A 25,937-nucleotide genomic window follows, 5' to 3' on the forward strand; every position below is an offset into this window, starting at 1 on the left:
AAAAGTGTTTCAGTTTAAGGTTTCATAATAGCCTAAATTTAGGCTCTGTGTTGGATATCTGACTAGTGGCAGGAGTTTTACAGGTACAAAGCTTTGAGCTCCTCTTGACACTGAATTTTGGATGTAGGAACATGAACTGATAAATCTTATTTTCACATTGTTGTATTTATTTATTATATTCAGCCTCCTAGGATTACCCAAGTGTGGTAATGTTGTTGCCTCTCAGTGTGCACCACCAGTGGTCTTAATACTTAAGAAATTGCCGTGGAGGATTGCTCTCTACTTGAAGAGACCTCTTAATATATGGAAAAAAAACCTGGGCTTTATGTAAAAGTCTAAATCCATGGCCTGATTTTTCAAGAAGGCAGAGCATTCAAAATCTCCCCAAATTTCAGAGTGGATTTCTGAAATTCCTTCTGTAGGCTTAGATCTTGATTCAGGCAGGTTATATTTAACTTCTCAGGGTGGGAATGACTTTTGGGGTGGCTGTGAGCCCCTTGGGGACTCTGGGAGCTCACAGAGTTGTTTGCTGGTGTATTGGCTTTGTTTTGGTAATGCACTGCTGGGGATCTGTTACAAATAATCACATACTTGGTGCTGTTCCCTTCCAGGCTACAGCAGAAAGAGAGACCTGGAGTGTTTTGCTGGTATCTGGTTCTGTGATGAGCTGAGGGATGTATGAGCCTTTGTTGTCACTTTCTGCATCAGCAAAACAGGGAGCTTCAAAGTGTATTTTTAGATTTTCTTTTTTTCCATTCTGTAGAAAGCTGAGGCATCGTTTTGTTATCCTGACAGGTGGCTAATGAAAGGAGTCTTAAAGAATATCCAAAGATAGCAGCATGTCTTACCTAGTTTCTATTGACATATTTATTCCTTGTAACCAAATAATAGGGTTTAGGGGGGTTTTGAGGGGATTTTTTGGGGTTTTTTTTCCTTCTTTTTTTGTTTTTGTGTTTTGGTAAGGGGGGCACATGCAATTGCCAAGAAGCCTCATGTCCTTTATTAAGGATGCTTCAAAAATTAGTTCATAGTGGTCTGGTCAGAGCCAGGTACAAGCTGTGGTATCTGTTACAGATGGCTTTGAGCCATTCTTTTAAGTCATCTATTGACCCATTGGACCCCAGCAATCAATTAACAATTTTTGACAGCACAGTACAGTATCATTCATTGTCTTCTGTAATTGTTTGAAGAGTGTTTCTTTCAAAAGGAAAAAAATTTATTTCTTTCAGGATAGTTCTAAAATGTACACCTGTGATTCCCAGGGCTTAGTGCCAGGCTGGGCTTCTGCTTTAAAATGGGATTCTGGGAGTGAAAGGAGACCTTTCAAAATTGGTAATGGGAAGCATGTATTACAGTTGTATTTTTAAGTGGCTACATGAGATATTGTTATTTAAAGTGGGATTTGCAACAGTGTGAATGCTAATGGAATAATGCAAGGTATTAGTCCCACCACAGCGTGTCCTGCTTGAAATTGTAGCTAGCGAGTCATATTTGTCACTTAAAATTCATGTGTTGTTTCTAGGACTTATCCAAGTGGCAAAACTGAAAAACAGGTTTTGTGAGAAAATGATTTTTCAGTTCAGGAACTGGAAAGTAAAAGGAAGGAAGGGTAGTTTTGGTCCAAAGCAAGCTGATTTGCTACTCCCTCTCTGTTTTTTCACTGTGATGAAGCAAGGATCTGTGTTTAGTGGGGGATGTAATGCTTTTTCCAGCCCAAAACACAATAGTTGGCTGTTAGAGCTTTCCTTAAGAAGCACAGGTCAGACCCAAGTGCATACCTAGGAAATGCTGACCATGATAGAGCCATGACATGGTGAAGTGTTGGTTCCCCTCAGGCAGGTCCTGCTTTGCATGGCACTGTTAAATCTGTACTGAGTCAGTGCTGGCGTTTCAGGCATCCCAGGCCCTGTTTGAATTACGTATTTAGGTATTTTATACCGGTGCAGTAGTTGAAGAAGTGGTGTTGAGGGGTCCATCTCTGAAGTCCTGGCTGCTGGGGCATCCATTCCATGTGATCCTTGGGGCACTGAGCTGTGTGCCTGTGTCCTGGCCAGCAGTGCTGGGGGCTGAGCTCTGTGCAGGATTTGTGCCAGCCTGGCTTTCCTCCGCCTTTCATTTTCCACCTTTGGTGATTCAGGACAAATGTGTGAATTGTTTTGCATTGACAAAACCTGCATTTTTAAGTAAGCTGCTTGCCTAGATTTACCCTCAATCACCAGTAACTGCTATACAAGCTGCTCCCACTCTCCCTTGCCAGTGTGCTGAATCCTGACTTGGAAGCCAGCATCAGCAGTGCAAGTTTGTTTGCTTTTTACCCTTGCAGCTCTTGGGCTCTGTGCTGGTGCTGCTAATTGAAATGGGGTGCTGGACCAGCTGTCTGGTCATGTGCACCTTGCACAATGCTCACTTTAACAGGTATCAGATATCATTAGTGATTCCTTGAGGGTTTTTTTTTTTTCCCATTTTTTTACCTCTTTTCCATCCCCTAGCACAGTAGTTCAGTATCCCACATTTCCAGTCTTGGGTCTAACTGCAATATTTGCATTCCTTTGAGTTCTGCTCACCTCTCTTGTCCTTCCCTGTGTTGAATTCTCCCGTGATTTTTGGTCTGATCTACTTCTTGCTTTACTCATCACTTCTGGCATTTCCCATGGTTGGTGGTCCCCTACCCAGGATCCCTCTGTATCTCTGATTTTCCCCTTCCTTCCATCAAACTTTTCAATTTATGTGCCTTTACCTAATTTTATTGTATATGTACTTTCTTCTCTTCTTAGTTTGTCCAGATGTGTGGTGAGTGCAAGTAAATACTTGCAAGTATCTTTTGGTAGAAGTGTGAGAATAACAAAGATGAGAAAATAAATAGAAGTCAGCAGCACGAGGATATTTTGTGTCTGCTAAGCTGCAAACAGTGCACAAACCCACATGTCGCTGCTGGGGGGAGAACATTTTATCTAAAGGCAAATGAGCTGCCAGCAACAACATTTCTTACACCTTCTTCAGAGCATCTGACCCACATCACTTCTAGATGTGTCAATTGATCTTTTCCCCTATAACTTTTCTTACAAGCCTAATCCTTCCCATTTTAACAAGATATATGAAATCCTTATTGCATTCAGAGTGCACAAGAAAAAAAAAAAAACACAAACCACTTCATTTTCTGAGACCAGGGTTTTTTGTTCTTTTTTTGGAGGTGCCAAATCTGTTCATCCTCCCTGGATCTGGAGAACAGCATCAGAAACACTGTGTAACACTTCTAGTGGGAATCCAGGGAAGACCTAAATCTGTAGTCTTCCAATTTAAAATAATGTTAAATAGTAGAACTGCAAAGAGAAGCTTTTGAAAACAGCCTGGTTTGGAGCACCTGCCATTTCCAAGTGCTAATTCAGATGATGTTAGTGAGAGGCAGAGCAATGAAAGCACAGCAGAAACCTGGCTGCTGAACATCCTGATGAAGTCCTCCTTGGTGGAATTGCATTATTATTGTGGGATTTGTTAAAAAAGAGAGAAAGCAAGCAGTGAAAAAGTTACTGTACAATAGAGATGCTAATGAGAGGGTTGTGTTGTTTTTTAAATCCAAATTGTCTAAAATGGGTATTTGTAAAACACCTTTTCAAGCTTTTGCTGCTTGTAAAGTCAATTAGATTCACTTAATGTCTCTGAAAATTTATGTCTGGTGGGGTTTCAGAAGCTGTCAGTGTTCAGAGGATAACATCAAGCTGTGCCTCTTGGACAGTGATTCTTGTCTGGGAATAAGCCATCATCGGGTTTTACGGGGCTTTTTTGAGCCATCAGTAGTCTGAGGAACATCAAAGCATCTGCAAGGATTCTCAAGAAGTGGGAACATTTTTCATGGATAACTCAAATAGCTAAAGAGGATTTCAGTGAAATCCTAAAAAAAAATCTTCACATAACCCCCCACATTGACTGAGACTGAACTCTTGGGACAGTTTGGCTTAAAGATTCAGTGGAGCATTTGCTTTAGCTTAATCATGGGCTTAAATCCTTTGCCTCTTGCTGGGAGTTTAGCATATACTTAGGGGCAGTATAGGTCCAAGTCCTCTTTGATAGTTACAGGGGACCTGTGACATAAATGGTGGTAAACCTTGGGTTTGCTGTGTGTGCTGTCAGCTGCCTGAAAGATGAATTTATGATGCTTTAGGGAATACTGATGCACTGGAAAAAGGAGTTGTAGTTGTGAACCTGCCCTATCCCGGCATTGTGTGTGGAGGTTTAGTGTTGTCTTTGTAGATGGGACAATGCAACAGATCCTTAAAATACTACAGTTCTACCCAGTCTCGTGTGGATTTTAATATCTTCTGGCTCAGGTTGCTGTAGTGCAGTTTGTATTCAGTTTGTATTTGTAAGCTGATCCCCTTTCCACAGGTCCTTTGTGAATGAGCCTCAGTCTGAGGGGGCAGGCACGAAGGTGTCTGCTTTCCCTAGCCCTGAGCAGCCTGGAGGTGTCTGCTTTCCCTAGCCCTGAGCAGCCTGCCCTTCATTTGCCACGTGTGTTCCTGATGGAGTGAGACATGGCCTGTTACCTACTCACTCCAGTAATTCACTTCACAGATGTCTTTCAAATCCCCAGCTCTTGTGGCTGGTATTGAGGCTGGGGTTCACAGAATGTGGGGTGTAACAAGCTGATAGGTGCTTATCACAGGAGATATGGAATAGGCTTCTGTAGGGACTTTTTGGCCTGAATGTGTGGCAAAGGTTGGGGTTTTTTTCTTATTTAGTTTTAGAGATGTAGAGAGTTACACATGTAATTTTCATTTTCTGTTAATGCATCATCCACAACACATCCATTGTCTGTGCCCAGCCTGACAGATGTTTGTGTATTTATGGATGTGGAATTTTCTTGTGCTGCCATGTTAAATAAATGCGCTGGTTTGAGTCTGGGCTAGTGGAGCTCAGTAGAGCTATACCCAAAGCAGATTGGCTTTGATGTGCTGGGAGAGGCATGTAGAAAACTGTTGGCTTTCACAAGTGTGCTTTTTCTGCACCATGGCAAAGCTCTGGCCTCATGTGGGGCATTGCCACTGGTTTGCTGAGAGTTAAGGGTTGAAGCAGTGTGTGGTGATGAAGGCTCCAGCTGCCTGGGAGGTTTTTCTGGGGTCTGCTCTATTGAAAGACCTTCCTTCCTATGGCAGGGGATTGGAGCCAAATGATTTTTAAGGTCCCTTCCAACCCAAGTCATGGTAGGATTCTGTGACCTGTGGCAGAAGGAGGTGAAGTCCTGAGGCAGTGTTTGCCCTGCTTGTGTGAGAGGCTCCAGCAGCAGAGTGGGAGTGGGGGCCCTTTGCCTTGGCATACACAGGTGAATGTGTGTACACAAAATACACTGGAGCAGCCTCACCCCAGGGCTTGTTTGGCTGAGTTAGGGGTAAATATTGCAGTCCCAGGAGTTACATCCTCACAGTGAGGCTGGGGAAGTAAGCGGGCTGCAGGCCAGAAAGGTGTTCATTTACAGTGGGAGCTGGGGTGGGGTGCCCATGGGGAGGGGGTACCTGAAGGATGGTGGGTTGCCTTCTCCTGCTGTGTTTATTTTCAAGGACAGCTCTCATTGCAGTAGTGCCCCTGGCTGTCCCAGTTGCCTCAGAAGGGCTGAGTACCCTCTGACACCATCTCAGGAGGGCTCAGCATCTCCCCAAACCAGGCTTTGCAAACACAGTGAGAGTAGAAAGCAGTGGTACCAGCCCTGTCTGCTGGCTCTGCCTGGTCATGGAAGTCACCACCCACCTCGTGGGGGTTGGGTTGAAGATGTGGGAAGGTGCAGATACCAGGAGGTGCCTGCAGCTCTCAGTGGGTCAGATCCAGCCCCAGCAGGACTAGGGAACACCTTAGGGTGTGATGGGGAAAGGGCCTCCTTCCCTGCTCATCCCAAATGGGATGGGCTGATTGGTGTGCCCAATTGGAGAGGGTCATTGCTCGAGGAAGTCCTCCAGTGTTAGAAGTGTGATGCTGCTAAAAGCACATCAAGAATACTCAGAATGTTTACTTCCAGAGAGGTTTGGTAGTTATTTATTCATTTATTTATATGGGTCAGGAGTTGGATTTGCTACAAACTGTAGGATTAGTCCTGTTACTGCCTCTAGCCTTGGATGTCAGAAGTACATCAGACCCCTATTCCAAGGGAAAGGACTTGTTTCTTGGCATGCTGCAGACAGAAATTGCTTTTTTCCCATCACTTTCCATGATAGGATGAGCACCTCTGCAGAGAGAGCATGCTGCCTTGATGGGAGCATGCTGAAAGCCTGGGGTTGGATGTCCAAGCCTGGTTTTCCTGACCAGTTTGATTATCTTTCCCAGTTTCCCTGTTTAGTCACATACCCCTTCCCCAGAGGCTAGGGGAATAGGTTTGCCCTGGTGTTTGGGGGCTCATGCAGGTCAGAGAGGGTTGGTCCAGTGAGAAATGCCCAAGTGAGAGCCCTTGGTGAGCAGCTGGGCAGGACAGAGGTGATGAGCTCACTCCTCACATCTTGATCTCTTCCCAGTCCATTGTAATGGATTTTAGGGGCTCACCTGGGTGTGGCAGCTGGTGACAGGGTGGGTTTGTCCCAGCTAATGATAAGTGATGTCCTTGCTGGTTGCCTGTGCCCTGGAAAGATTGTGTGTGCAGCACCATTTCAAGGTGTTACACTAGAAATAGGAAATATTTATTGCTTGCAATAGACTTAATGAGATCAAACCATCTACCACCTGACTTCAGCCTGTAGTTTTTTACCAAATCTCCACCCTAAACCTCTTATTTTTTCCTGATGTCTTCCTCAATATTGAGTAATGAATTCTTCACTGTGGTTTCAGAGAGAATATAACTCCTTGTGGTTGCTGTTTCACTCCTATAGGTTATGAAAAGCTGGAGGTCAGGGAGGTTTGATTCATTGTGTCAGGGATTCTTGTGGAACCACTGCCATGTGCAGAAGGAAAGGCTCAGAGTACAGCAGAGCCGTATTTATTGTGGGTGTTAGGATGTCCTGGTTGCTTCTCTTGGCTGTGCAGGGTTTGGTGAAGTGCAAGTCCCTGTCTGTCAGATCCAGTTTGTCCTGGGAAGGAAAGCAGAGGGGCTACCCTGGGATCTGAGACTTTTCTGGTCAGTGTTTCTGCACCACAAATATTGCCTTGTCATTGTCACTCCTCAGCTGCTGGGGTAGGGAAGTCCTCACTTAGAGACTCTGAGGGCAGCAAGAATGTGGCAAGGGGCTAACATCATGCTCAGAAGCACTGAAACATGCTGTGCAGCTTGTTTTGGTTGAATATATCCTGTGTGTGTATATATATATGAATATATACCCATTATTTGACTTGGTCTGTTGTGGTTTCTTTTCCTGGGTGGGTTTTTTTTTGTTTGGTTTTTGTCTGTTACTTTTTAAGTATGGAAATATTTTTAGCTGCTCCCTTTTTTACCTTTTAGGGGAGGCACCTCTCAGCCTTGTTTTTGACTCTGATTTAAAGAATTTGCATGCACAGATGAGTTATTCTGTCCTGATGCATCATTCTGCCATATCCTAAGGTTGAACTTACATCTTGGCTGCAATTCATCTTACCTAAGTTTCTCCTGACTGAAAGCAGTTGTTTGCAGTGAGCTCTGTAGGCTTTAGCTGTGGTCTTTGGCAGAAGTGGGGCTCTCCTGAAAAGTGACTCATCTCAAAGGTTGTTGACCTCAAAGCAGCATAAAACCCCCTGGAAGTCTTTGTACAGCTCAGAATTATGTTTATTGTTTAACCTTAAGTAAATGAACCTTTGTTTCTTTCTTTGCTGTGAAGCATTTGGTGCAGTACCTATGTAGATACAGGCACTCTGTTGAATAAAGGGACTCTTGGCTAAATTTAGACCAGAAGAGTGGTGATGGATGGTACAAATCAGATTGATTCTGCCCATTTTCCCTGTTTGATTTATGGCTTGGCCAAGTGCTAAGCTAAAGAAAGCCATTCAATAGTTATTGCTCAGTCCCTTTTTACAGTAAAGCATATAAAGTAAAAGTCAGCCACCAAGTAATGAATTCTAGAACATCCAATAATTGTAGATTTCCCAGTTTGTTCAATGTTTGGGAGTGAAAATTGCTGCAAGGCAAATTCAGTACCTTTTGAAAGCAATAAAGCCGTGTAGTGAAAGATTGATGTAGGAGATGGAGACCAAGCCTTAACAATGTCCTTTTAAGGAGCTGGCTCGAAACACAACCAGCAGCACATTTGATCTTGTAAACTAATTTCACTAACAAGGAGCTAATTGTCACATCAGTCTTTTGGAGCTGGCACAACCAAGGCTAGCAAAGCAGGCAGAAGAGCTTGGTTTCTTTTATCCTTAAAACTTCTAACTAAAAAGCAGTCTTAACTTCTGGGATATAGGTTTACTTAAGGCCTGACTCTGCAGTTGATCAGCTTAGTGTGTATTTTTCATGCATAAGGAGCATTTACCCTGAAAAGTTTAAATACTTTTTTCTGGTTTTGTCCGTTTGTGCAGACCAGACTGTTCTGCTGAGCCAGCTCCATTGCACTGGGACTCATCACCCAGCCAGCCTGGAGGACAATGCCCAGCCAAAATCACACATCCCAGTCTCTATCTGCTCCTTTAAGCTGTTTAATTCCTTGCTGATCGATAACAATTGCTCACATGCCAAAAGCACAGATGCTGCCTCGTTCCTCAATCTGTGCTTTCCCCCTGGTGACCCAGCAGCAGGTAGACCCTGGTTGCTGCATCTGTGGTTTTGTCTTTGCTTTCTCTGTGTTGTGTCATCCTTTTCAGCAGCAGAGAGCAGAGTGATGGGCCAGGCTGCATCTGTCCAGATAACCAGGCTGCTCCTAATCCCCCACAACTGCTTCTGCAGCTTTTGCTTGAACAGTTGTTATACACTGGCTTTGTTACAGTCTTTGCTTTTCAAGGTGCAGCATGGCCAGCAAAAAGAGCCTGATAGAAGATTTTTTAAAGTCCTGCTGTTACACTTCTTAATATAGCAGCCTCTGAAATGTGCTGGAAGGGCTGTCTTTATCCCATCTGCGGCATCGCCTGGGTTTCTGGCTGTCTCATCAAAAGCCTGCTCCTGCCAGTGCCCAGCACTTCCCGGGGCTTTGCTGAGCACCCCCTCGGGTGCTGTCACACGTGGTGACACTCTGGGCCCCAGGGGACTTCAGCATGTTTGTAGAATCAACCAGTGAAGTGCTGACATGGGGCAGGGCCACTGACAGCTTGCATTGATCCGGGCTGGGCGCTTCAAGGCCTTGCCGGGAGTGAGGTGCGTGGGCAGGAGCTGTTGGAAAGGTGCTTCACAGGAACAGGGTGAGGCTTAAAGCAAAGGTTTTAAGAAGATTAGAAATGCCTGCTGGGTTATCTCCCCAGGAGATGCTGTTTAGGACCAAATCTGGCCACTTCCTGAAGTCCCTTTGCTGCAGAATATGTTTTTCTTTATTCCTGTCAAAATATGAGTGTGAAAGTAAGCTATAGCTAGCCATCAGCATCTTAGGGGTTTTCTGGGGGCTTGGCACCCCAAAATGGAATGAATACCTGTGTTGGCGTAGCTGGGTGCTTTTGGGGCTGCACCAGCTCCATGAAAGTTTTCATACTGTTACTCTAAATTGCAACCCCACCACCTTTCCTCCCCCAGGTGCAGTAGAGCTGCAGTGGGGCCATCACCTTTGCAGATGTGCTGCTGCTCCAGGCTTGTCAGCCCTGGCATGGTACAGCACATACCACTCTGAATGCAGATATGGTTGTGGTTTGCACTGGTGCTTAGGGCAGCAGTTCCTGCAGTCCAAACCCCATCACCCTGCCTCTCATTCCATGCTCAGGTTTATCAGCTCAGAGGCCAGCTCTGCACTCCTGTCTCCTGGGCAGTTTGAGACCCACTGCTGTGCTGGGTTGGGGTCACAGTGTTTCTGGTAGCAAATGTCCATGGATCTGCCCTGTGGCTGTGTTGCAGATTGAATGCTGGATGTCACTGTCATCCCACTGATTCCCTGCTGCTTGCAACTCCAGAGGCTTTGGCTGAGCTTTGTGGTTGTGGCAAGTACCTTCAGCCCTTGGTAACAACACAGGTGAAACCTAGCAAGGATGGAAAAGGAGGTCGATGGAGAAGCAGATGAAGTGGTTGCTCAGAACCAAACCATCCATCTCTTTTCATGCTTTGTAGGTGATCTCATTGCCTGCTGCCCAGATGCTCCATGAATCAAGGGATGTCACCCACCCTTGGCATATAGATGCACTGCCCTGTGCTCTTCCAGCCAGGAATTATTTATAACAGGGCAATGTGTCCTGCAGTGGTAAATTATGTGGGGTTATTTATGGGAGGAAGGTGTCCCACAGCATTTCTTATTTCATGCATGGATAATTCCTGTGTCCCTGACATATTTTGTTCCCCCACACCTGGGCCTTGTCTGATGCAGAGGGATGCTCATGGATGTCAGGAGTGTTGGAGTCAGGATCTCTTGCATCTCACTCAGTTTTCATAGCCATAAACTACACTAAAATGCCATTATTTTGTAGGACCCTTCTAGGAAAGCCTTTTAACTGAAGTCAAGTGTAGAGTTACTAGCAGAACTTGTGGGAGCTGTCATGCAGCCCTGCCTGAAGCCAAGGGAAACTAGAAAGGTGGAAAGGAGAGAAACTCAACACTTGGGAAAGATGGAGGGAACGAGGCATAATAGGATAATGGCATGCCTCATAAACACAGAGAGAAATCCCTCCCCATCCTGGCTAGCTGAGCAGTTGTAGTCAGTGACAGGGACAGCTGCTGCCTGTCCTTGGTTGGTCCCTGCACCCAGGCTGCCTGTGTCTGGCTGGGTAGCAGCTGATGTGCCCTGTCTGTGCCCTCCTGCCAGCAGCATTCACATCCCAGCAGCCAGGCTGTCCCCAGAAGAGCCTCCTTTCTTCCCTGATGCTGATGTGACTCGGCTGCTCTGCCCTGTGTTTCACCAAGGATGAAGGGCAAGGAGGAAGGAGTATTGCCTCGAGTGCTGGGTGATTCCTCTTCTCCTTCTTCAAGACCCAGACAGGATAAAAGGGCAGGAATTTAGGCAACATCAGCAACACACAGTCACAGCACAGCCAGCTTTGGGCTAGGGACTCTGTCCACTTGCTGCCATGTCCAAACATGCTGCCATGTTTGGGGCAGGTTATTGGTGAATAGGTAAAAACAGCTCTGCACTGGGTCCTGATTCCCTCTGTAGTGCCCTGCTTGGGCCACCCCTGCTTAGCACAAAGAGCTGCTGCTCTGGCCACAATCACACCAAAAGGTGGCACAGCAGGCTGAACAAGTGACTGCAAGGGCAAGCACTCGAAGCTCCATGATGTGACAGCATGTTGTGCCTCCTCTGTGCAGGTGTTTCTGTGTGGTGGTGTCACACCAGGCTGTGCTGCAGCCAGGGGTCACAGGGAGGAGTCAGGGAGCTTTTGGATCTCTGGGATGAGCAAGCCTGTCACTTTTGGCAAGCCTTTGTGCAGGTATATTAAGAGCATGGAACACAGGCAATTGCAGACCCTGTCCTATGGGAAGTGCAGAAATTATTTTGAGCTTTTTGCTATTTGGATTTTTTTCCTTCCCTTTGCCCCTTCATAACAGCCTGGAGGAAAACGTAGGAGAGGGGTTTGCCCTGTGCAGGGTGCTTCCCTGCCTCTGCTGTAAGGATGCAGAGGAGCTGGTGCTGTCCTGGTGGGTTCCCAGCAGTGGTGATGGAAACTGCCAGTCCCTTTGCTGGATGATGCTCCAGGGACATCACCTGTGACAGCTTTGAGCCAGCAGGGAAATTGCTCACATTTGTGTTGTTGTGACATGCCAAAGCAGAATTGAAAGTCACAGTCTCTGCTTGAAGGGATATTTTCTTAAGAAGTTGCATGTCTGTCTAGAAATTTTGTTCCATGCATAAGCCTCTAAGAATTAATGAGAGCTTGGCTGCACAGATAGCAGTGCCACTCCTGAAGAAAAGGAGAGAAGACTGGCATGCCTCTGGGCAAGATTTCCATGCTTGCCTGTGCTGAGCTTCCAAGGAAAACTCCTTCCCACAGGGATGCATCCATGCAAAATTAGCACCAACAGCCAGTGGTGGCCCCAGGATCTGCTTTGTCCTCTCCCCAGCCCTAAGGAAAACAGGGATAGGTTTTACCTGCCTCAGCCCTCACCCCTCAGTGTGCAGGTGCTGGCACTGGGGAGCACACAAGTGTTGGGGCAGCAAAGGTTTGCTTGCTCTTGTGGGAATACTAGAATTTTGTAGAAAGCAATGTATTTGAAAAGCATGTGGAAGACAGAGCTTTGCCTTTTCAGAGCAACACGATTCTGGGGCTGCTGAGGCTTAAGAAAGCTGTTGGATCCTGCAATAGTCAGTCATGCGGGACTCATGCTGGTGAGGAAGGCTGCTGTCCCTGTCCCCTCTCCCTTCTAGCGCTACTCTGCTATTGCTTTTGGCTCCAGTCTTTCCACCCATCCACCCACCGGCCTTTTATTCATCAAAAGGTGTAGAAGAATTTGCAGCAAAAATAAATGAATTTATTTTCACCCAGCATCCATCCTCGTCGGCTGCGTGGGGAGAGCTGTGCAGCTCATGGCAGTGGGGGAGGCTGGGAGAGGAGGCTGCAGGCACAGCCAGAGGATTCCATGGCAGCCTGGGCAGGAGGGGAGGATACGTGGCCAGCATGGTGCCACTACTCTGGGGACATCCTTGGTGTCACATCCTTGGGGTGGTGTGTCAGCATGTGTGGGGACTCTGAAGGCAGCCCTGTGCTGTGGGAGCTGGGTAGATGGATTAGAAGAATACCCTCTTTGGTCTTCCTCTAAATTTAAGGGAACCGTCCTTAAATTTAGAGCAGAAAGACAGTGCCATCTTGTGAGCTTTCAGGCTCTGGATGCCATCAGCTGAGCAACCATGTCTGACCTTGCTGTGAAGCATGAGCAAGCTGAAATTGTGTTCCTTGGCAGGCACATCACAGCCATTTAGTGCCTTTTTTCATAGGTGTGTGCCTCACAAGGTGGTTTTTTAATGGAATGGTTTGGGTTGGAAGAGGCCTTTCAGGACCATCTCGTTCCAACCCCTCTGCCATGGGCAGGGACATCTTCCATCAGACCAGGTTGCTCAGAGCCCCATCTAACCTGGCCTTGGGCGCTTCCAGGGATGGGGCAGCCACAGCCTCTCTGGGCAGCCTGTGCCAGGGCCTCACCACCCTCATGGTAAAAAAACCAAATCTTTCTTTATTGTATCTTTAGTCTGCGATGTGAGTTCCTGATGTCAACATTGTGTGGTGAGGCAGCAAGCTGAGGGAGAGGAGAGAGCTAAGGGAGGGTGGTAGTGGGTTTTCCATGTCTGCTTCTCCTCGCTTTTGCTTTTGGCAGCCCAGAAGGAGTCAGGAGAGAGTGCTCGGTGTTTGGCTGGGAGCAGATGGGGCCTCTGGAAAGTGCCTCCAGTGCTTCAAAGTGGTGTTCCCAGGGCAGCTATGGTTAAATGGAAGATGTCCATGAAGAACAGATCCTGGAGTGAGCAGGAAGGGCTTTGGATGACCACAGTGATGGGTTGGCAGAAGGTGGAGGCAAGTGAGGATGAAGGCAAAGGTAGAGATGCTGCCATGAGATGAGTATCTGGAAGGGCAGGGAGAGTTGTAGCTGTCAGGGTCTGTGTTTATCTTTGCAGCAGTGATTATTTTCAGATAGCATGTGAGAGAGTAAAACGTCAGCTCCTGCTAATAATAGCCCTGCAAACAAGGCTGTTGCTCATTACTGACAGCTGAGATGAAGTTAGTTTTGTTTCATCCTAGGTGTGAAAAAGTGCAAAAACAAGCTGTGCTCTGAGTCAATATCCTCAGCCCAGAAAAGGTCAGGAGGAGACCCTCTCCCAGCCCTGGGATGTGGCAGTGCCAGGTGATTTTTCCAGGCAGCTTCCACCATGCTCCAGGGTTAAGTGCTGCTGGAAGAGTGGGTATGGTGAGGAGCTGCAGCTGGCTGGCATTGTGGAAAACATAGAATCATAGGATAGAATAGTTTGGGCTGGAAAGGACCTTTAGAGGTCATCTAGTTGAGCCTGGGTAAAAATCAGTCTGAGGACCTTCTTCCTGTGGAACTGGAGGGTTTTCCCAGAGGAGAGGAAGTCTCAGCCCAGGGTTGGCAGCATGTGGTGATCCCAGGACAGCTTTCAGGGGCAAGTCCCCATCCCAATGGAATGCAGCTGCTTGGAGGAGGGATTTGACAGCCCCATGGGGGAAAGCTGTTCCTGGGCTTGTTCCCACCTTTGGGAGCTTGAGGTGTCTTCAGTAGCCTGAAGGAACTGGCTGCTGGTGATCCTCGAAGCAGACACAGACACGAGGAGGACAGCAGGGTAGAAGTCTTGGGGACTGATGGCGCTTGTGTAAAGGAGAGCTGAATACAGCTCTCATTGTTTGAGCAGATGTGTCCTGTCTGTGGCTAATTATAAGTGTTGTGTGCACAAAACACACTGGGACATTTGCCAGATACTATTTCTTTTCGTGTTGAACTCAAAATCATTATAATTAAGCTTTAAAATTGTAAGTAAAAACTAACAAGGAGTGCAGGTTTGCTGTCATGCTGCTTGTAACCGGGTCCAGTCCCTGCTGGGATGGACAGGGGTGGGAGTATGGACAGGGTGGTCACAGGGCTGGGAATGTCAAAGGTTTGGTGGCTCTGTGGTAGCGGGTGTGTCCAAATTTGGGGTTTAAATATTCAGAATACCTCAAAGTACCAGAAACGTGCCATTTTACAAATGTGGGAAGTGTTGCTGAGTGAGCTTTAGCAGCCTCTCAGGTTTGGTGGGCACAGAGAAGAGGTGCTTGCTGAGAGGAGAAAATAAGGAATAAAAGTGGGAAGCAGTCGTGGAAGCAATTGTGTAATCTCGGGTTGAGAGGAACCCAGGTTGTTTCTCTGGTTTGAGGGGAAATGAGGCAGACTTGCTGAAGAAGCAGCTCCAGGAGGACTTGCTGTGGATGGGGCTAGATGAGGGGGATGTGACAACTGTGCCACCAGCTGCAGCCCGGTGGACACCAGTTGATGGCTGCTTCAGGGCATGTTTGGGGGCTGCCCCAGGAATGGAGCCCCAGCTCCCCAAGTGTGGGGAAATTCCTGAACCTGCTTTTTGGAATTACACTACAGGAGTGGTAGCCATGCATGTAGGGTGAGAATCACTGTGACCCTTATGTTTGGTGTGCTCGCCGTATGGCCAGAGGTGTGATGGATGGGCTGGGGAGTGAATTGGGCTCAGCCACCACGTGATGAGCACTTTAAGACCAGCAGTGAGCTCTCCACCCTGCAATTTGTATGCAGAGGGAGGCTGGCTGCTTGATTTCGGTGCTTGTAGGTGTTCGTCTGGGGTCGTGTCTGAATAAATCACGTTCTGAGATCCGAGCGAGTGCTGGGGAACAAGTCGCGCTGTCAGCGCGGCAGCGGAGCAGAGACATCTCCACTGCTCGTGATAAATGGGTCAAGATGGGCCCTGGTGTTTTAAAAATTAGCTGTTGACCTAGATAGCAGCAGCATGATGACTTGCCCACAGTGGGAACAAGAGTGAGTGTTGCTGGAGCTGCACATTCCTCTGAATGTGAGGGTGAGCCCAGTGTGCTAAGGTGAACCTGGGCTGGTTCCCTGCCCCTTGTTTGTAGCCAGCTTTTCCTTGGAAGCTGGACTGTGCCACAGGGAAGAGGGGAACACCTGGGGCATCGCATTTGGATGGCTTCATGGAGTCACAAGGTGCACTTTTCCTACTGCAGCTGCAAATGCGCCTCCCACCACCCCATGCTTTGCTCTCCTGCAGTGAGAAAGTATACTGAGTTGTCTTACTCATGTTTCCCCTGGTTTTTCAGGAGGGGTGGTCCCTTGCCCCCCTGGGCTGCATAACTCAGGTCTTACAGAGATGTGCCATGCGTTTGGGTTGGAGCAGTCAGAAGGGTTGGTGCAGAAGATGGGGCTGCTGCCCAAGTCAGGTTCTCTTCTGCTTCGCAGCTGGGAAGAAGCCCATTGCCTGCACCGGGGGTTTCTCCTGTCATGGGGTCTTCTTCCTCTGGATGAGAACATATTGCTCCAGAGCACTGAAAGTCAGTGCTGTTCATCTGGGCAAGAGACCTCTCAGTGCCCATGATTGGCTGCTGTATTGAAAAGTGGCTTTCTTGAGTTATTAAGCAACTGGTCAGGCCACACCTGGAGTACTGTGTCCAGTTCTGGGCCCCTCAATGATGCTGAGATGTTGGAGCACATCCAGAGAAGGGCAACAAGGCTGGTGAAGGGTCTGGAGCGCAAGTTCTGTGAGGAGCATCTGAGGGAGCTGGGGCTGTTCAGGCTGGAGAAAAGGAGGATCATGGGAGACCTTCTCATTTTGTACAACTCCCTGACAGGAGGTTGTAGCCCCTGTGCATTTTCCTTGGGAAAACAACATTTCCTTCACGTTGTCAGGGAAAGAGTGTTTGTTCCTTTCTTATGGAGGTTATTAGTCCTCAGATGTGACGTGATTTTGGACCCCAGGCCCTGCTCCCAGAGGTGTGTTTGACAATGGCCACTTGTCCGTCGGGGGTGACTCCATGTGCTGCTTTATCTCCCACAGGCTCCTGCTTCTGGGTTGCTGTCCTGGACGGCAACGTGGTGGGGATCGTGGCCGCGCGGGGCAACGAGGAGGACAACACGGTGGAGCTGCGGCGCATGTCCGTGGATTCCAACTACCGCGGCAAAGGCATCGCCAAGGCCCTGGGCCGCAAGGTGCTGGAGTTCGCCATGCTCAACAACTACTCCTCCGTCGTGCTGGGAACCACGGCCGTGAAGATGGCAGCCCACAAGCTCTACGAGTCCTTGGGCTTCAAGCACGTGGGTGTCGTCGAACATTACGCCCTGCCAGGGATGACGCGCTCCTTACTGGAGAGAATGTTTTTCCAGGTCCGCTACCACCGCTACCGCCTGCAGCTGCGGGAAGAATAAAAAAAAACCCCACCAACCAAAACAAAACAAAAAAGTATTTTTTTCCCCCCTTCCTCCCCCTTCAAAAATAATAAATTATCCTTCTATTTCTCATCACCATTGATTTGCCAATTTTGGGTTAGAGTTTTTGTACCCTCACGTCACGTTTTGGTTTGCTCCGTTCAGCTCGATGGGCCGGCCGAGCAGCGCCCCTTCCTCGCATGCTGTAGGTGGTGGTGCTGGGAGTCCTGCGACCCAGCGGGGCGGAGCAGCGGCCTCTCCTTCCCAGGTACCTCTGTAAAGCACAGAAACTTACTGCAAAATAGTACAACTGCTCTGGTGTACATAGTCCTCTCCTTTTCCAGGTGTAAGATAACATAGTGATGCATTCATAATAGTGCAGAAATATTACTTGAATGCAGTTTTCAGTATTTCACGCACCAGTAAGTAGAATATGCATTCCTCTTACCGTAACCTACTGGTTAATAGAGAAAAGGTGGGGGGTGCACCCTGCCCCTCCGCCCCAACCCGCTTGCTACAATGCATGAAGAGGGAAGCGCACGCACTCAAACACATCGCACTGCCACCACGGCACTGGTGTTGCACTTTTTTTGGATGTGCCTCATTCTGCCAAATGTCTGAGAGACCCCGGGTGCATCCGTAACCACGACTCCGCTCCAGCTCCCCCTCCTTCCTAAGCCAGCACAGACTCGGACCGGCTGAACTGAGCCCCATTGTACCATAGTGTGAAGTTAAGATCAAACCTAAGCATCTCCTGCGCTGTTCCGTAGCCACGCGTAACCTGCAGTCCTGGGCCAGACTCCGCATGTGCGTTGGACTTTCTCTTTGCTGCCTTTTGGGGTTATTGTTTTGTTTGTTTTCATCTTATTTTTAAGGGGCTTTTTTTGTTGTTGTTGTTATTTTTAGTTTTGGCTTTTGCTGAATGGTGTCGTTGAGGCGTAATGGAGGCTGCAGTTCCTATGGCAACACATTTGCACATTAATGTGCGCACCAAATCTCACCACTTCAGAGAAGCAACGTGTGACAGATAATAGCATTTTGGGGAGCACCAGGGTGGGGGGGAGCGTACTTATTATCTTAACCAGCTGCTTGTTTGATAAATGTAGATGGCCTCACTGCAGCCTTCCATCAAAGGTAATTAACTGCTTTAATGATGTCAGATTTGTGAATTGTACAATGCAAAAAGCAATGCAAAGCAGATTCGGCATGTGTCTGTACCCGGTATGTATGTACAGTGCCTGCCAACTAAAGAATAACCAAGACTACAGCTTCTTCTAGCCTGAGATATCAACTTTTATAACTTATTTAAACAAATAGCAACTTTGCATGAATTACATCTTGGGGAAAAAGAAGACTGGTAGGTTTTAATTTTTAAAGCGTGGTATCAGAGGTATTACAGAAAACCATTTCTGGCTGCACTTAATTTCAGGTGGGTAGAGGGGTTTGGCTCTGCTAATACATCGAAAGGGAAAACCCCTTTATTTACTGGGAAAAACAATTGTAATTTTATGAAGTATTATGTGTGTGGTGAGGGGGGAGCCCCCCAACTCACCGTGATGAAGTTGGTGAAGGGGTAGAGCATGTGTTAACCACGCTTGTGAATACAATGGAAGAGTCAGCAGGAGAGCTGCAGAAGGAAGGAGCCTTGGGGTGTGGGGAGAGGACAGGAGCCCTGGGGCACATGGGGGGACAGACAGCACAGACCTTGGACATGGGGTGCTGTCTGTCCTCCTCCTACCCGGAGCTGCCCTTTCCTCTCCAGCCAGAGGCCTTCCCAGCACTGAGATGTGGCTGGGGGCGCTGATGGAGAGCAGGGGGCTCAGCCCATCCCTGCCAGGGCCATGGGCCAGGCACTGGTGCTGGGGATGGAGCAGCCATTTGGCACAACCCCAGCTGCCCTCTCATTGCTTGGCTTGGGCTGGGTCCAGCCTGTGAGGAGTGGAGGGGCAGAGTCCCAGCGTGTGTTCCAGCAATAAGGGCGTAATGAGGATGGTGAAGGACACTGTAGCAAGAGACCATGAGTTTAATTAACAAAATTTCTCTATGGGGCACTATATTTTTAAAAGTCTTTCTATGCTGTACATTTCTCCTGAAGCTGAAATAATGTACTGTTGGTAGGGGTTCTTGTATAGTGTACAGAAATCGGCAGAATATTTTCTTGCTGCATTCAGTGATTTATTAACCGAAGTAAAGCAGACAAATATGAAGTGTTAGCAAAAGTTGAAAGAAAAAACACAAAAGTTTGTGCCTTTTTTAGTTTATTTTTCTGTTGCTATATAATCACTGCACTAAAACCTTTCCAGAGGGGTAAAAAAAACAAAAAGCAAAAACTAGTCTCTTAATAAGGGAGGAATATGTAAAGTCTAAATTGAGCATTAACTTTTTTTATTAGGCTATTTAATTAAACTAATGTTGCTGGTTTTATTTGATACCTGTGCCTTTGAAATAAAACTCCACATCCTGTCAGAAAATCCAAACCTGGAATAAATCCCACCAGATCCCACAGACACAGAAGTACCATCAGGTTTACCAGTATTTTCTTCTAAAACATGTAAATTTTACCTGATGATATTACAGTATCTGATTGTAATACCTGTTGAGCTTCCTGGGGAAGAGGTGCTTTGGGAAGGTGTGGCTTTGGGGGTGCTGTCTGCATTCCTCCCCAGCACACGGAAATGCACTGATAAGGATTGAGTTGTTGCCACTTGGCCGGTAGCTGCCAAGAAAATTTATTCCCTTAATGCTTCTGCCAGTTGCTTTGTGACCAGGCTTTTTGGAAGAAGTCCAGCTGGTTGCTCCCAGCTCTCCAGCCAGGACAGCTTGTTTCTGAAGGAAAGGGCCGGCTGCCAAATAGGCTGGGATTTGCTCTCCTTGGAAGATGGCGCAGGCTGCCAGAGCTGCATCCCTGGTGGAAGCAGTGGGACAGGGCTGCTGCCAAGGTTGGCCTTAAAAGCACCACATGATGCTGTTGTTCTGTCTGCATTCATGGGAAGTTTCCCTGAGTGCCATAGCTCAGGCACAGCTCTGGGGTCAGGGGTGCTGGGTTCTGCCCAGCCAGGCTCACCTGCTGCCAGGGAAGGGTTGGGCAGACCACAGTGCAGCTCACAGGGTGACACGTGAGGTTGAGCTGCCTTTGGCAGATCCATCCCTCCGCTCTGCATCTTTCAGGTTTTAACAAAGTGCTTAGAAAAGATCAGCACAGCCCTTTCTCTGAGCATCTTCTCCTGACTCTCCCCATCCCAGCTCAGGGCTGGGTGGGTGAGGAGCAGCACAAGGTGGTTGTGGGATTGCTCCCAAGCAGATGAGGTGGTGATCTGGACCTACTGCCAGTCCTTGAGTCTTGATTCCAACAGAGACCCACATCAGTGTGAGATGGGAGGGGATTTTCCTGAGTCAGTTTGGGGGTTTCTCTTTCCAAGGACAACATTGGCAGGAGTGTGTGCAAGAGTGGAGCGTGTCTTGGGTTTGAGCCCAAGGTTGGTAAATGTGGTGGTTAAGTAAGACCAGTTCAGATTTAGGTGGAGGATGCTTTAGACATGTGAAGGCATTTCCCACGCTGCTCTTACTCTGCAGTGCAGGTGGGCTCTCACAGCCCTCGTGCTTGCCTGCAGAGGTGCAGTTTCCTCACCTGGTCGCTCCCTCCTTAGACTGGGGCTTTTTCTGCTAATCCCTGTGCACGAGACACTGCTCAAGTGTCCTTTGTTTGGAGGGGCTTGGGACAGAGCCTTTGTTCCCGGCGGAAAGCACTAGGTGTTATGTCCAAAAATTAAAAAAAAAAGAAAATGGGAAAGAAGGGAAAATTTGCATTACTGTGGCTGAGATCCACAGCCTTGGGGTTGTCCCAGCCCTCCAGCACAGCCTGGGCCATTCCCTGTGGAGTGAGTGGGAACTCCCTCCACATCCTGAGCAAACTGGCATCTCAAGCACATGTCAGATTTGGCAATAAGCTCTCTGGGAAGCTTGGCCCCTAAACAGATCCAGTCTGATAATGCTAAGCAATCAAGCCAACAAAGAAAGTGGTTTCTAGTCTGACTTGAAACCCTTGAATTTGTATTTGTTGTAAATTCATGCTGTGTTTTCCCTCAGTGCAGCAGACAGCCCCTGCAAGATGCTTAGGAATGGCACCTGTGTCTCTGCTGGGAGATGCAGAAAAGTCCAGGGCATTGCCATCAGTGGAAAGCTGCTCTTTTCCCTCCCCTCTGTCCCTAGGTGGGGTGCTATCTCTGAGAAAGCCTTCACCTTTCTCCAGAAGTGATCCTGCTTTGTGGGGATGGGTGCAGCCTGCAGGACTCATTTCAGAATTGCCTTTCAGCAAATGCAGGGGGCAAATGACCCTGGGGACATCTGTCCCCGGGGCTGGGACCTGGGGTTGTTCTATCCTGTGTTCCTCCCCATGGCAAATGAGGATGATTCTTCAGGCCATGCTGTCAGAATTTGTGTCCCTGGGGAGGGCAGGCAGGACCAAGGGCCAGCAGAGGCTGCTGGGGCTGGGATGTGCCTGGTGGGGTCCTGGTGCTGCTCACCTGCAGCACGAGCACAAAGGCTTTGGTGCCAGGGCTGTCCTGGGCCCTGTCCTTGCTGTGGCCACCTGGAAGAGCAGAAAGTCCCATGGTCAGAATTCCCAAGGGAGCTGTGGCTTTGCAGAGCCTTGTCCCAGTCCTTGCTGCTGCTGTTGCTCACTGATCCACACCCGTGTGTGATGCAGGTCTGCTGCCTTTTAATTTGCCAGATTTGCTGGCTGAGGTGCAAATGGATAGAAACTGCAGGGACTTCCAAATTGCCAAACACACAAAGGCAGGAACCAGCTCTGGTTACCTCTGAATTAACAATCTCACTTTGGGTGTGCTGGGGCCTGTGTTTCATTAGTGCTGGTGTGATGCTCTTGGTATGCACTCTACTTAAAGCCTAATAAAGGCATTTTAATTGGACACTAACTGGAGTCTTGCAGTGGAATATACTGCACCACATAAAGAAAATGAAGTAATGATAAGTGTTAAGTAAGCTTTAAAATGCAAAAGGAAAATATTCTTTTTTTTCTCCCTCAAAATAGATCCACATAGAATCTTGAGGAAAAATTGGTGTGCTCTTGCATCCCTCAGTCATAGAGACTATGCAACAGAGCTAATCCCACCCACCAAAACCTGCTACCTGAATGGTGCTTGGGAGTATCTTTCATAGAAAGTAAATCAGGAGATTAATTTGGATAACTGAGAGTTTAGTCAAAACACAGTATTGTTTAAAATAGCAAGCTCCAAGTCAGCATTTGGAGTTTGATCACAGTTAAAAGTCACTGTTCAGTGCTGTCTTTGTATTGCACATGATCACCTGTGGGAGAGAACATGCTTTTAACATCTAAATAGTAGAAGACAGACCTAGTGAGACCAAGAGCATAACAAATACATAATGCCACTGTAAATTTATTTACAAGTAACACATTTGAATGCAGAAGCAGCTACTCCTATGTAAGTGTAATGAACTTACAGCTAATATTGTTTCCAATTTCTTTTCCTCCAAAGCTTAATCCTTTTGCCTTGTAATATGTATATTTGATTTTTTTAAATGTAATTAGGTTTAACAAAGCATCAGTTGCTTTGTGAGTTGTACTTATGATTGTGCTGGGCAGTTAGCTTTAAGCAGTTTGTGTGCTTGTGTTATTTTATTAAAGCAAAAGTCTTCTTGAGACAAATGCAGTAAAGGAAAAAAATAATATTTTTGGTAGTGTTAAGCAGATGTGTGGTATGCATTTGGAAAATGTCCAATGTCAGTTAAAAAAAACAAAAACAACAACAAACAGGCTGAATTGCTTCCCAGAACTGCTTGTGTTTAAGGCAGTGGCTTACTCACTCATGTCTAAATAAGAAACTTGGATTTCCCCAAACAGCCTCTTACTCTGCATCTCCTCCCCGTTGTACAAGACCAATGTGAAATGAGTCTTGTGTTTTCTATGTTCAGCATAGTATGTACTGTATCTGTAATGGGAAGTGGCTACAAGTCCTCAAAGAAAAATGAACACACTCTAAAACAGCAATAATTACCACTGGAAAGCAAAAGAGCACGTGGGGGAGAGCCAGGGAGATGGTTCATGAAGGTGATGCTGTCAGGAGCACACTGTGTGTGTGTTCTGAGGGGTGCTGTTGCACCTGGGGAGCAGGATGGAGTACAGGGAAGGCCATCAGTCTCTGGAGCTGGGTGTCACCTTGGCAGAGAACCTGCCTGTGTGGGGTCCCTAGAGCTGGGGCATTGCCAGCCCTGATGCAGTGCAGGCTTTTCACCAGGTAAGGGTGAGTTACTGCAAATACCATTCCTGGTGGGAGAGACAGACATCAGGAAATGCTGTCAGAGTCACACAGAGGAAGGTGAACACTTACTGCCACAGCCTTGTACCCCAGCAAATTCTGCTACTGCACTTCTGGGGCTCAGCAATGGCAGAAAACAGAATCAGTTGCTCCCATTTCTGTGGAGGGAAGCAGGAGCCAGCTCGTTTGGAAAGCTCTTTGCATAGCATCAAGGTAGCAATGCAAACCATTCCCCAGGCGTGGCAGGCGCTAAGGTGGGTACAAGTTATCCCTTGGTGTGCTTCAGGCTTTGAGCTGCAGCCTCCCCAGCGTGGCCCCGTGCAGCCCCGGGAGCCAGGCAGCTCTCCAGGGCCAGCAGGGTGTCCCCAGGCAGGGACAGCTCTCCAGGGCCAGCAGGGTGTCCCCAGGCAGGGGCAGGCCGGGTGCTCTGCACAAGTGACTTGTAGGTACTTAAGTTCTGTTCCTGATGGCCGCTGTAACTGTGAAAATTAACCAGACCTGCTGTGATAAATTTGGTTATATAAGGTTTATTTGGTTAATTTTTTATAAGTGAAAACTGAAAAGATGAAAGAGAATTGTAATATGAAAGCAACTGCTGTAAATAATGTACGAATGAATAAAATCTAAAACTTATGTCAGTTTTTTCCTAAACTGTATTGCTGTCAAGTTACTGATGTGCAGATGGTGCCTGCATCTTTTCCAGCTCCCCAGCTCCAGATGGGCAGACACCACTCATTCCTGCTTCCGTTGATAACAGGGATATCTTTTGGTGCCTCATGCTTGTCCTTAGATTGTATTTCCAGGCTATTCCAGCTCATACTGCCTTGTCCAGAAGCTGCACACAGTAATGTGGAGACAGCCCTGCCTGGGACCTGACTGCTCCAGCCACCTGCCTGGTGAGCACTCACCCCAAATCCCCCCAGGGATCAGAGGTGGCCCTGAGGAATGTGCCACTCTCTGCCACCAAGGCCATAAGGTGGTGGGGTGAGAGTTACTGAGGAGGGAACTTTCATGGTGGGGGTGCATCCTTGGGGTTCCCCAAGCCACACAGGCCCCTTTTTCTTGCCTACACCTGTGCATTACCTTAGGTAGAAACCCATCAGAGGGCTGTCCCCACTGTTTGTTTGTGAAACCTCACAAGGCTATTTCTGACCCTCTCTGGAGCACCTCTGTGAGGCCAAGAATCACTGACCTCCCTTTGGGGTGGGAATGGGGCTCCAGCCTCCAGTCACAATGAGATGCATTTGAAATAAACTGCTGCTGAAACAGCCTCTGGGGATGTCTGTTCCTGCAAAGCAGTTTCTGGTGGCAGTTATGAATGCTGCAGGAGTGCCCTGCCAGCCAGCAGCTGAGGGACACCTCCCCAGCACCGTGTTTGTCCCTGGCAGCCTGGCTGTGGGTCCTGCAGGCAGCACCCCAGGGCCATCATCCCCCAGCAGTGCAGCTGGGGCTGTGGGATGTGCAGGGTTATCTAGCTGAGCAGTCAGCAGTGATGTGGAGCACAAAGTTAATGCCTTGCCCTGTGCCTCTGCCCCTGTCACTTCCCTGCCCTACCCAGAGGTGCAGACCCTGATAGCTGTATCTCACTCTGAGGAGCTGAACACAAAACACCTCCTGGCACTGATAGCAGTGAGTTCTGGGATTCGACCTGGGGGCAGAACAGCTGTAAAATCATGTATGTGCACAAGCTCTATTTGATAGCAGATCTAACAAAAAACCAAAAACCCCTCCATCCTTAAAACTGCTTTAGTTTAGTTTTTAATAACGGAAAAGTGGCACCAAGAGCTGAGTTGGTTTTAGAAGCTGCTGCAGTGTGAGTGTGCTGTGTGCCTTAAAGCACCTCAATTAACTGCTAATTGGGTTCAAACTCTCCACTAGCCACACACAGCCACATCCCTGTCCTGGCTTCTTTCATCCTTTGTGGTGAATTTCTTCAGATAAAAGAATTCATGGAGACAAGGACTCTGCCTCCATGCCTGTGTTCCCAGCACATATCTCATGCTCTGGACCTCCTGATCCCTTTCCCTGTTGCTCTCAGCACAGCCACCATCTATGGACACCTTGGTGCCTCCTAAAAAGACAAAGCAAAGCAGCAGCATGGACCCAATCCAGGCCGTCCCTCTGCCATAAGCGTGGCCTCCCATCAGGGGTTTGGTGCTCTCCCAAAGAGAGGAAGAAGGTTGAGACTGGAACCAGGCAGGGAGGACCCCAGCTGAGAACATCCAGCCCACAAAACTGCTTTTATCTTGGGCAAACAGCTGCAAAATATTCCATCTGTCTACTTACCTATCCAGCTATCTACATCTCTCCATCCATCCATCCATCCATCCATCCATCCATCCATCCATCCATCCATCCCCACCTTGTGTCAAGATCCCCACCTTCTGCTCAGCTGTTGCAGAGCCTGCTTGGAGTCAGCTTGAAGTTTCCTTCATCTCCCAAGTCTTTCACGGAGCTTTCTGTGACATTTCTCTCTTTACTCCCTTAAGCATCTCCCTGGTTCACAGTCTCTGTTCCACAAATGAAAGTACCACAGTTACCACCTCTCCCATTTTAATAGATGAAATCCTCATGAGGGTTCACCTCACCCAGGGTGAGGATGTCCTGTCTCAAAGATTATTTTTATTGCACTTATTTACAACACTACTGGCCAAATTTGTCAGGAAATCAGCCTATTAATTTCTCCATGGTAGGTTTTCATTCTTTTCTGAGCTTGATTGCATTTGCAAAGTCCATAAAGTAAATCCAGCACCTGA

General features: G+C 47.8%; 1 protein-coding gene across 1 annotated transcript in view; it reads left to right on the top strand.

Moving 5' to 3' along the window:
• The window catches only part of NAT8L (N-acetyltransferase 8 like), a 32,645-nt gene extending 8,826 nt beyond the window's left edge, over positions 1-23,819 (top strand). The window contains exon 3 of the mRNA XM_064710198.1: positions 16,518-23,819. Coding sequence (XP_064566268.1) covers positions 16,518-16,885 — 368 coding nt within the window. The 3' untranslated portion in view covers positions 16,886-23,819. The remainder of the gene's footprint in view (positions 1-16,517) is intronic.
• The last annotated feature ends 2,118 nt before the right edge of the window (positions 23,820-25,937 follow it).

Source organism: Zonotrichia leucophrys, chromosome 4 (genome assembly GCF_028769735.1).
Source record: "Zonotrichia leucophrys gambelii isolate GWCS_2022_RI chromosome 4, RI_Zleu_2.0, whole genome shotgun sequence".
NCBI classification, from domain to species: domain Eukaryota; kingdom Metazoa; phylum Chordata; class Aves; order Passeriformes; family Passerellidae; genus Zonotrichia; species Zonotrichia leucophrys.